General features: G+C 45.6%; 1 protein-coding gene across 1 annotated transcript in view; it reads left to right on the forward strand.

Annotated features, from left to right (window-relative positions):
- The first annotated feature begins 2214 nt into the window (after window positions 1-2214).
- Window positions 2215-12508, forward strand: part of LOC142760448 (ceruloplasmin-like) — an 81909-nt gene continuing 71615 nt past the window's right edge. Inside the window, exons 1-3 of the mRNA XM_075863638.1 lie at window positions 2215-2225; window positions 2809-2970; window positions 4226-4470. Of these exons, the coding sequence (XP_075719753.1) occupies window positions 2215-2225; window positions 2809-2970; window positions 4226-4470 (418 nt within the window). The remainder of the gene's footprint in view (window positions 2226-2808; window positions 2971-4225; window positions 4471-12508) is intronic.

The raw sequence follows: 12508 nt of genomic DNA on the forward strand, positions 1-12508 counted from the left end.
TTACTGGGGAAACGCAGGTGGAACCTCCTGACCAATACCCCAGCGTGAACATCCCGGGCGGGTACCCAAGTCCTCTCCTCGGGCCCGTATCCTCTCCAATGGACCAGGTACTGGAGGGAGCCTTGGACCATCTTGCTGTCCACGATCCTGGCCACCTCAAATTCCACCCCCTCAGGGGTGAGGACGGGAACAGGAGGTTTCCTCGAGGGGGCCAAGGACGGGGAGCAGCGTTTCAGGAGGGAGGCATGAAACACGTTGTGTATACGAAAAGACGGGGGTAACTCCAGCCGGAAAGAGACAGGACTGAGGACCTCAATGACCTTATACGGCCCAATAAACCGGGGAGCAAACTTTTTGGACGGAACCTTGAGACGCAAGTTCCTGGATGACAACCACACCAGATCCCCGACCACAAACAGGGGGTTAGCAGAACGTCTTCTATCGGCCTGAGCCTTCTGTATGCTCTGGGACGCCTCTAGGTTCTTCTGAACCTGGGCCCAGACTGTGCACAGATCCCGATGAACGACCTCCACCTCGGGATTGTTGGAACAACCAGGTGAAACGGAGGAGAACCGTGGATTAAACCCAAAATTACAGAAAAAGGGAGAGACCCCTGACGAGTTACTGACCCGGTTATTAAGGGAAAATTCGGCGAGGGGAATGAAAGAAACCCAATCAAATTGACAGTCAGAGACAAAACATCTTAAGTATTGTTCTAGAGACTGATTAGTCCTCTCCGTTTGGCCATTGGTTTCAGGATGGAAGGCAGAGGAGAAGGACAGATCAATCCCCAACTTATTACAGAAGGCTCTCCAAAACAATGAAACAAATTGTACCCCTCTGTCAGAAACAATATTGACGGGGACCCCATGGAGACGCAGGATGTGTTTGATAAACAAGGTAGCCAACGTCTTGGCGTTGGGTAGTTTCTTGAGGGGCACAAAGTGGCACATTTTACTGAAGCGGTCTACCACCACCCACACCACCGACTTGCCTTGGGATGGAGGCAAATCGGTGATAAAATCCATGGAGATATGTGTCCAAGGTCTCTGGGGAATGGGCAACGAACGCAGTAAGCCCGCTGGTCGGGACCTGGGAGTCTTGGACCTGGCACAAACCTCACAGGCGGCGACGTAGGCCTTAACGTCTTTAGGCAAACCAGGCCACCAATAATTTCTGGTAATGAGGTGTTTGGTACCCAGGATGCCTGGATGGCCAGATAGTGCGGAGTCGTGATTTTCCCTAAGTACCCTTAGCCGGAATTGCAGGGGAACAAACAGCTTGTTCTCAGGAAGGTTCCCAGGAGCTGAACCTTGATCAGCAGCAATTTCAGAGACTAAATCGGACTCGATAGAGGAAATGACTATACCTGGAGGCAAAATACAAACAGGATCTTCCTCCGAAGGAGGGCTGGCCATGAAGCTACGCGACAGTGCATCCGCCTTAATATTTTTAGACCCGGCCCTATAGGTAACCAAAAAATTGAATCTGGTAAAAAACAACGCCCATCGAGCTTGTCTCGGGTTTAGCCTCCGGGCAGATTCTAGGAAAACCAGATTCTTGTGGTCGGTAAGGACCGTTACCTGGTGCCTAGCCCCCTCCAGGAAGTGGCGCCACTCTTCAAATGCCCATTTAATGGCTAAAAGTTCGCAGTTGCCAATATCATAGTTACACTCCGTGGGCGAAAACTTCCTAGAAAAGTAAGCACAGGGGCGGAGATGGGTGAGGGAGCTGGTACCCTGGGACAAGACGGCCCCCACTCCCACCTCGGACGCGTCAACCTCCACAATAAATGGCTCCCTTTGGTTGGGCTGAACCAGCACGGGGGCCGAGATAAAGCACTTCTTGAGGGTCTCAAAAGCCTGGACGGCCTCAGGGGGCCAATGGAGGACATCAGCACCCTTGCGAGTGAGGTCCGTAAGAGGCTTAGCGACGACCGAGAAGTTAGCAATAAATCTCCTGTAATAGTTAGCGAACCCCAAAAAACACTGTAGCGCTTTCAGGGAGGCAGGTTGGACCCATTCAGCCACAGCCTGAACCTTGGCAGGGTCCATGCGGAATTCATGAGGAGTGAGGATTTGACCTAAAAATGGTATCTCCTGTACCCCAAATACACATTTTTCGATTTTGGCAAACAGTTTGTTTTCTCGAAGGACCTGGAGCACTTTCCTGACATGCTCTATGTGGGAGGACCAGTCCCTGGAAAACACCAATATGTCATCAAGGTACACTACAAGAACCCGCCCTAGAGGCTTGTGAATTTGTAATGGTGGGGGGGGGTTGGGAAACGGACAAGTGAGCCCTAATCTACCCGCCACTCTGTCCCTGCCTACTTGCAACGACCCGCCCTAGACGACGGGGTACAACTGGGCGGCGGTCCCTGCGCTCAGTAAGTGCATGACAAACACGACAAACAAACAAGGGAACACAAGCAAGGGAAATGGGCAGTTGCTCGCGGAAACACCGTGAGCAACAGAGTAGTGAACGAGCCGAGTCAAGCCAGGAGAGTGCGAGGTACAAAGCGAAAAGCAGAAGAGTAGTCGGTAAGCCAGGGTCTGTATGGAGCAGGATCAAAAAGTAGCAGGGGCTGTTGCTGGGCCAGGAAACCTCAAGGAAAGAATTCACAAGCACAGATGGACAGGAAGAGCAGGCTTAAATAGACCGAGGGCGGGAGCTAGCTGAGTCTGGCCAGGTTGCGATAGGCTCTCCCACTCCTAAGCCTGCCAGCCTGAGTGGAGGAAGCTGGTGTCTGTCTCAGGGATGTACACTCAGGTGTTGACTGATTAATTCTGGGAGTTAACCCTGAAGCAGTGCCTGGCAGATCCTTTACACATGCCTGCTCTGCCTCTGGTATATTGCAAATGTTTGGGGCAAAAACAGAACATACTACATTGGAATTAAAGAAATAAATTGGGATTATGCCCCCAGCGGCGTTAATTTAATTTCTGGAAAATCCATTGCCGACGATGAGTAAGTATCCACTATAAAAATATTATGTTTTCAGTTAATAGGAAATAGTAAAGGTGAACCCAAAGTTTAGAATGTGCACTAGTGAAACATTTAATTATCTATATGCAGCCCTAGTAGAATATTGCTAAATTTGTACTATTTTTGTATAACTTGCACTAATATGGTAGAGATTGTTTGAAAGCTTGAGAGGGTGTTGTCAGATTTTTTGTGAAGGCAGTAATTCTAATAATATATTTACAATCAATTTCCACATATATAGCTTGACAGGTTCCCCAAATGTTTATAAAAACTTTAAGTATGTTTTGGGTTGCGTTCAGTAGGGTGTGCAGCAGAATGTGCTGATCCCGGATGGATTAATGGATGGATGGATCAGAAGGTGTAGGTAATCATTTTGTTAGGGAGGCAGCAAAAAATACTATGGTTGGAATTATATGGTAAGGGGAGCAGAAAACGAGAAGGATGTTTTTTCCAATAAACCTAAAGGCTGTGGACTGTTTTTTTATTATTGCGTGTTTTGGCTTAACGAAAATAAAATAATACTTTTATTTTAATAAAAATGTTACACCGTTTTTACTTTGCAGCATGTATTCACATACATTGAGGGCTGCTCTGTCCCGTTTACAGTGAAATCCGTCAGTGTAGTTCACTGATGGCTCAATCTTCAGCCTGTCACTCTCCTCCTGAGCGCTCATAAACACTTATTTAAGCTGAAATCTGATCACAGAATTAATATTATTTTTTTTACCTAAAACACGTACTATACAATAAAATAAAAATTAGGTCCGCAAAGGTGTCCATAGCCTTTGAATCATATTATGTGCTTATGGATCAATTGTTACTGCATGAATATAAATGTTGTATGTATACAAATATGGCACATATTTCAGGCTGTTTTTGCGTGAGGTCCCTGACAATCCACACTACACTAAGAAACTTGCATACACTGTAAAGCCTTATGCACACAAGTCTATAATGGCTCTGTACAACCTCCAAGTTGCACAGATATGTAATACACCATTCATAGACTTCTGAGGCTCTACTGTATCTCCGTATGGTTCTGATTTCATACAGAGGCATATGAAGGTGGTTTTTTTTTCGGTTTCGGTATGAATCGGATATAAAAAAGAAAAAAAAATTTGGCATGTGAATTATCTTTCAAAAGCTTGCTAACTTCCGTGCTCATCTTTTCATTCATCTGGCAGTATTTAATCAATTTCACCATGCTGTAATAAAATGTGGTCTTCTTTCTATCTAGGCATGCCAGTATCTTTCTACAAAGTAGCTCCACCAAAATAGGCAGAGTCTATAAGAAAGCTGTCTACTTTCAATACACAAATGACTCATGCACAGAAGAAATTCAGAAGCCGGACTGGCTGGGATATTTGGGTCCAATCATGACCGCTGAAGTTGGTGACACATTGATTGTTCACCTTTACAACTTTGCTTCCAGACCATACTCCTTACATCCTCATGGAGTGCAATATACAAAGGAAAATGAAGGTAAACTTTTTTTCTATTTTGTCAAGTGTTCTTATTAAAGGAGTTTTTCCAGAATCATAAATTATCACCTATTCATAAGATAGGTGATAATTTTCTGATCGCTGGGGGCCTCACTGATGGAAACCACACCGATCGTGAGAAGGGGCTTCACAGTCCCCCGTTCCTCCTTACTACTCGACTGCAGTGAGGAGGATATTGAACGGAGTGGCGGTTGAGCATGCTCGCTGCCGCTCCAGTCAAAGTCTGAGGGAATGATGGAACAGCCGAGTACAGTGCTCAGCTGTTTCCGTCATTCTCATAAACATTAAATGGAGCATTAGGCACGTGCTCGACCCCCACTCCATTAAAGCTCCTCCTCACTGTGAGAGGTGTAGTGAGGAGGACATTGAATGGAGTGGCGATCGAGAATTGGGGGGTGCTACTCCATTCAAAATCTAAGGAAATGACGGAAGAGCCAAGTACAATGCTCAGCTGTTTCCATCATTCTCATAGACATTAAAAGTAGTGGCAGGCACGTGCAGGCATGTACATAGGTAAATACCTACATAAACAATTTCAAGCAAAACATTAACATGTTAGAATTATATCTAAAGATATAAGCTTACTCTTGTAAAGGTGCCATTCTTTAAATTCACTATCGGGCATGATTGGAAACCTTTTAATGCCTATTCATTATAACGGGCACCCTGCAATGCTTCAGTTTCCTAACAGTTAGAATATCTAATGTTCTACACGCATCATGAATGATCGAAACAACTTTCTTACAGGATTATGACTACATGAAATAAATTACTTGATGTGGAAGATCAAGTGAAACAAGGTTCTAATGGAATTACTGAATGTTAATTCCATAATAATGAATTAATAACTTAATTATATTTTTGAAATACCCTAGTTTATTTAAATAAACCCATAAAATAAATAAATAAAAAATAAATGTACAAACTTATTATTTATACATGGACTGAATATTTGCATGTAATATACGGTCTGTTTTGCTAATTTTTCACTGAATCTATATAGTAATTGATGGGTGGTAGTGGCCTCTTCCATGTTCCTAGAATTTATAGCCAGTAGCTGTTTTCATTAATCCAATAAGCATGGTAGCACAGACCCCACTCATGAAAGGCTAATAAAATAAACACAAACATCAAAATTTGGATGAATAAGGCCACGATGCTTATTAAGGGGAGATTCACACGAACGTTGCGTTTTTGCGCGCGCAAACAACGCAGCGTTTTGCGAGCGCAAAAACCATTTGACAGCTGCGTGTGTCATGCGTGTCTGATGCGCGGCTGCGTGATTTTCGCGCAGCCGGCATCATAGAGATGAGGCTTGTCAACGCCCGTCACTGTCCAAGGTGCTGAAAGAGCTAAATCTTTCAGCACCCTCGACAGTGAATGCCGAACACAACAGCGAAAAACCTGTAAAAAAAAAAGATAAAGTTCCTACTTACCGAGAACTTCCCGGCCGTTGCCTTGGTGACGCGTCCTTGGTGACGCGTCCTTGGTGACGCGCCTCTCTTGACATCGGGCCCCACCTCCCTGGATGACGCAGCAGTCCAAGTGACCGCTGCAGCCTGTGATTGGCTGCAGCCTGTGCTTGGCCTGTGATTGGCTGGAGCTGTCACTTGAACTGAAGTGTCATCCCGGGAGGTCGGACTGCAGGAAGGAGACAGGAGTAATCGGTAAGTTAGAACTTCGTTTTTTTTTTACAGGTTAATGTATTTTGGGATCGCAAGTCACTGTCCATGGTGCTGAAACAGTTTAACTCTTTCAGCACCATGGACAGTGACTATCTCCTGACGTCGCGTACCGATAATTTTTTTGCCGGGATCGGCCAAAACGAGTTTGGCCGAACCCGGTGAAGTTCGGTACGCTTGTCCGGCTTCGCTCATCGCAAAGACACTCCGTTTGGATGTTCGGAAACAGAAAAGCACGTGGTGCTTTTCGGTTTTCATTCATCCTTTTCACTGCTGTTGCGCGAATCACGCTCGTCCCACGGAAGTGCTTCCGTGTGGTGCGCGTGATTTTCACGCACCCATTGACTTCAATGGGTGCGTGATGCGCGAAATACGCAGAGTTATTGAACCTGTCGCGCTTTTTGCGCAGCAGACAAACGCTGCGCAAAAAGCACGGACTGTCTGTACTGCCCCATAGACTTGTATTGGTCCATGCGTGCCGCGTGAAAACCACGCGGCCCGCACGGACCGAATACACGCTCGTGTGAATCCCCCCTAAGTGTAACATTGAAAATAATAATCAATAGTAATTAAAATATATATCCATAACTTAAAACTTGAATCAATAAATATCAAAACTTACTAAAATCATGAAAACCAATAAAATATCAGGATTGACCAATAATAGATCAAGTCCGCCCAGCATTAGCTGGGTGACCAAACTCCTATAGTAAACATCATGATTATAAAATAACTAAATATTTAATTGGAGGTAAGGGTCGGACCAGTTCTTCTCAAACTGCTTGACCACAGCCATATCAGCTCCTTTTATAATTCATTTTCCCACCTGGAGACACAATGACCAAACAACTGTTGCCAGGGGAGATTTCTGCCTGGATATAGAAGAATCTGGAACCAACTCATGCCAACTGAATAGCTGACATAGAGGACGCCACCATGGTAAGAATCATTATATAATTAAGACAAGAAAGGGGGGGGGACACAACCAAGGCAAACGAATACCAAAAATTGCCCCTATAAATATACTACACAAATAAAACAATCTCCCTTTTCTCTCATTTATATATATATATATATATATATATATATATATATATATATATATATATATATATATTTCAGATAGTTCATAGTCATTGATTTATTTAACCTAAAAATATCATTGGTAACTTTTGGTAGAATATTGCAATAAAATCTGACATGCAAGAGGTAACCTTCCTCAGTCCAGTAAGCATGCATATTTGGGAGGTTTTGTGACCTGTTCAAGGCCCCATGCACACAAACATATTTATGCGGCCGCAATTCACCCACAAATCTGCAGGTCAATTGCGGTCCCATTCATTTCAATGGGCTCATGCACACGACCGTGGTTTCCACGGTCCGTGCATGGCCCAGAAGCCTGGACCGCAAAAAGAACGGACATGTCTAATTACGGCCGTGTCCAGGCTCATATAAATTAACGCACACGACCATCTCCTCTCTTCTCTTTATACAGGTATATAATCCCTTCCATTCCTGCATTAACAACATCTGTGCTGTACCTGCATTTCAAAACGCTGAAACTTGTATTTTATGGTATATAACTCTGCTTTCCTGTCTTCCTATATAGTCTAATGTTATCTCTAACTTTTGTCAAAGTGTTTGATCGTCGTTAAGTTTTATGATCATCCAGACCTGCTAGTCTGTTTGTTTATCTCTGCAGAGCTTTTCACCTCATGTGTCTAGTTGATTTGATTAATAGCTGAACGAGCTTAATTAGGCCTAGATCTGAGCATCTACTCCCCTATAAATTTAGATGTAGCATATGGGGAAGGCACTCGTGGAGGGCACGACGGCAGAAGTCATCTCTGTCTAAGTGTCATATTGTCAAAGTGTCCTGGCAGTTATACATGGCACTTAGACAGGGAAAGTGACAGGTAAGCTGCATTACCAATTCAAACAAACTACCACACATTCTAATTATTAGATTCAATATTTTACCTTTTTACAAATAAAATACAAACAAACATGTTCACTACCGCACTCATCATTATAGCTGCTCTTGCTTTACAATCCTATCGCCCATTTAGGCCTTGGCAAAAAACAGTCCACATCAGTCCCTCTCTCCTTGCCTTCCCCATGCACAGCTCCCATGCACTATTCACTTTCCTCAGTCAACTTAAAGAGGCTCTGTCACCAGATTTTGCAACCCCTATCTGCTATTGCAGCAGATAGGCGCTGCAATGTAGATTACAGTAACGTTTTTATTTTTAAAAAAACGAGCATTTTTGGCCAAGTTATGACCATTTTTGTAATTATGCAAATGAGGCTTGCAAAAGTCCAAGTGGGTGTGTTTAAAAGTAAAAGTCCAAGTGGGCGTGTATTATGTGCGTACATCGGGGCGTGTTTACTACTTTTACTAGCTGGGCGCTGTGAAGAGAAGTAACATCCTCTTCTCTTCAGAACGCCCAGCTTGTGACAGTGCAGATCTGTGACGTCACTCACAGGTCCTGCATCGTGACGGCCACATCGGCAGCAGAGGCTACAGTTGATTCTGCAGCAGCATCAGCGTTTGCAGGTAAGATCGACTTACCTGCAAACGCTGTTGCTGCTGCAGAATCAACTGTAGCCTCTGGTGCCGATGTGGCCGTCACGATGCAGGACCTGTGAGTGACGTCACAGATCTGCACTGTCACAAGCTGGGCGTTCTGAAGAGAAGAGGATGTTACTTCTCATCAGAGCGCCCAGCTAGTGAAAGTATTAAAAACGCCCCGATGTACGCACATAATACACACCCACTTGGACTTTTACTTTTAAACACACCCACTTGGACTTTTGCAAGCCTCATTTGCATAACTACAAAAATGGTCATAACTTGGCCAAAAATGCTCGTTTTTTTAAAATAAAAACGTTACTGTAATCTACATTGCAGCGCCTATCTGTTGCAATAGCAGATAGGGGTTGCAAAATCTGGTGACAGAGCCTCTTTAACCCATATCATCCCACTGCCCAACATCAAAAACACTCTCATATATCACAGAACCATCTGCTGTCTCACTCCATTCTCCTGCTACTAGCTGCAGGGGACATCTCTCCCAACCCTGGTCCTCCCCTTTCTACTTACCTGTCACACATAGAAACCCTGCAAATCTTCTTACCATTCCTTGTATGTCTTCCTGTCTCTTTGAACTGTGCTCTCTGGAATTCTCGGTCTGTGTGCAACAAACTCACCTTTATTCATGACTTATTCCTTTCTAACTCTCTCAACCTTCTGGCTCTTCCAGAAACATGGCTACACCTGTCTGACACTGCTTCCCCTGCTGCTCTATCTTATGGTGGTCTCCAGTTCTCTCATGCCCCCAGACCTGAGAACAGGCAGGGTGGAGGAGTAGGTATACTTCTTTCCCCACACTGCACTTTCCAGGTCATTCCCCTGGTCCCCTCACTCACATTTCCCTCTTTTGAAGTCCACACCCTCAGACTCTTTCACCCTTTTCCCCTCCGACTGGCAGTTGTCTACCGCCCCCCGGGCTCACCCAGCCAATTCCTGGATCATTTTGCTGCCTGGCTTCCACAATTTCTATCCACTGAAACACCCACTCTCATCATGGGTGACTTCAACATCCCCATTGATAACCCAATCTCCCCATCTGCCTCCCAGTTTCTATCTTTAACCTCGTCCCTAGGTCTGTCACAACTTACTAACTCTCCTACACATGAAGACGGGCATTCACTTGACCTGGCCTTCTTCCGTCTCTGCTCAGTTTCTGACTTTATTAACTCTCCTCTCCCGCTTTCTGACCACAACCTTCTCTCCTTTACTATCAAATATTCTCTGCCTTCTAAGGCCATCCCTACATATCAGACATACAGAAATCTACATGCCATTAACACTCAGAAACTCATAGACAGTCTACAGTCCTCATTGTCCCCTATCACTTCCCTCTCCTGTCCCAATCTGGCTGCCAAACTTTACAATAACACTCTCAAGAATGCATTGGATGAAGCAGCACCCCCTACACTCCGAACCACCCGACAAAGACGACAACAACCCTGGCACACGCCTCAATCTCGCTTTCTTCAGCGGTGCTTGAGATGTGCTGAACGACTGTGACGAAAATCGCAGTTGGCTGCAGATTTCCTCCATTACAAATTTATGCTCAAAACTAACAACTCTGCCCTTCACCGAGCCAAACAAGTCTATTTCACTTCTCTCATCTCCACACTATCTAATAATCCAAAACGGCTCTTTGTTACTTTTTACTCCCTCCTTAGTCCCAAAGTGCAGACGCCAATCACAGATCTCAGTGCTGAAGACCTGGCCACTTATTTTAAAGTTAAAATTGACAACATCCGCCATGATATTATCTCCCATTCCCCTAGTAACATAATTCCCCTTCCCTCCTGCACTCCCTCTTCTTCACTTTCAGCATTTGACCCAATAACAGAAGAAGAAGTCTCTAGGCTCCTCTCTTCTTCTCATCCTACTACCTACCCTAGTGATCCTATCCCCTCACACCTCCTCCAGTCCCTCTCCCCAGCTGTCACTAGTCACCTGACTAAAATATTTAACCTCTCTCTTTCCTCTGGTATATTTCCCTCCTCTTTTAAACATGCCATTATAAACCCATTACTGAAAAAAACAACTCTTGACCCATCCAGCGCTGCTAACGACTGACCAGTCTCTAATCTGCCCTTCATCTCCAAACTCCTGGAACGCTTGGTCTACTCTCGCATTTGCCGCTATCTCTCTGCTAACTCCATTCTTGACCCCTTACAATCTGGTTTCCGCACTCTACACTCCACAGAAAGTGCCCTTACTAAAGTCTCAAATGATCTCTTGGCGGCTAAATCGGAGGGTAAATCCTCTCTCCTGATTCTTCTGGATCTCTCTGCAGCCTTTGACACTGTAGACCACAAACTCCTACTTAACATGCTCCACTCTATTGGCCTCAAGGACGTGGCTCTCTCTTGGTTTTCCTCCTATCTCTCTGACCGCTCGTTCAGTGTGTCATTTGCTGGCTCCACTTCTTCTCCTCTTCCTCTTGCTATCGGGGTTCCTCAGGGATCAGTCCTAGGTCCGCTCCTCTTTTCTCTCTACACAGCCCCTATTGGACAAACCATCAGCAGATTTGGCTTCCAGTACCATCTCTACGCTGATGACACCCAATTATATACCTCTTCCCATGACATCACCCCTGCTCTAATACAGAACACCAGTGATTGTCTGTCCGCTGTCTCTAACATCATGTCCTCTCTTATCTGAAACTGAATCTTTCTAAGGGGGGATTCACACGAGCGTGTATTCGGTCCGTGCGGGCCGCGTGGTTTTCACGCGGCACGCATGGACCAATACAAGTCTATGGGGCAGTACAGACAGTCCGTGCTTTTTGCGCAGCGTTTGTCTGCTGCGCAAAAAGCGCGACAGGTTCAATAACTCTGCGTATTTCGCGCATCACGCACCCATTGAAGTCAATGGGTGCGTGAAAATCACGCGCACCACACGGAAGCACTTCCGTGGGACGAGCGTGATTCGCGCAACAGCAGTGAAAAGGATGAATGAAAACAGAAAAGCACCACGTGCTTTTCTGTTTCCAAGCATCCAAACGGAGTGTCTTTGCGAGGAGCGAACCCCGACAACCGAGGCAAACTTCACCGGGTTCAGCCAAACTCGTTTTGGCCGAACCCGGCAAAAAAATTTCCGGTCCGCGACGTCGGGAGAGATTCACTGTGCATGGTGCTGAAAGAGTTAAACTGTTTCAGCACCATGGACAGTGACTTGCGATCCCAAAATACATGAACCTGTAAAAAAAAACGAAGTTCTAACTTACCGATTACTCCTGTCTCCTTCCTGCAGTCCGACCTCCCGGGATGACACTTCAGTTCAAGTGACAGCTCCAGCCAATCACAGGCCAAGCACAGGCTGCAGCCAATCACAGGCTGCAGCGGTCACTTGGACTGCCGCGTCATCCAGGGAGGTGGGGCCCGATGTCAAGAGAGGCGCGTCACCAAGGACGCGTCACCAAGGACGCGTCACCAAGGCAACGGCCGGGAAGTTCTCGGTAAGTAGGAACTTTATCTTTTTTTTTTACAGGTTTTTCGCTGTTGTGTTCGGCATTCACTGTCGAGGGTGCTGAAAGAGTTAGCTCTTTCAGCACCTTGGACAGTGACGGGCGTCGACAAGCCTCATCTCTATGATGCCGGCTGCGCGAAAATCACGCAGCCGCGCATCAGACACGCATGACACACGCAGCTGTCAAATGGTTTTTGCGCTCGCAAAACGCCGCGTTGTTTGCGCGCGCAAAAACGCAACGCTCGTGTGAATCTGCCCTAAAAATGAGCTCCTCGTGTTCCCAC

This window comes from Rhinoderma darwinii, chromosome 4, assembly GCF_050947455.1.
Source record: "Rhinoderma darwinii isolate aRhiDar2 chromosome 4, aRhiDar2.hap1, whole genome shotgun sequence".
Lineage (NCBI taxonomy): Eukaryota > Metazoa > Chordata > Amphibia > Anura > Rhinodermatidae > Rhinoderma > Rhinoderma darwinii.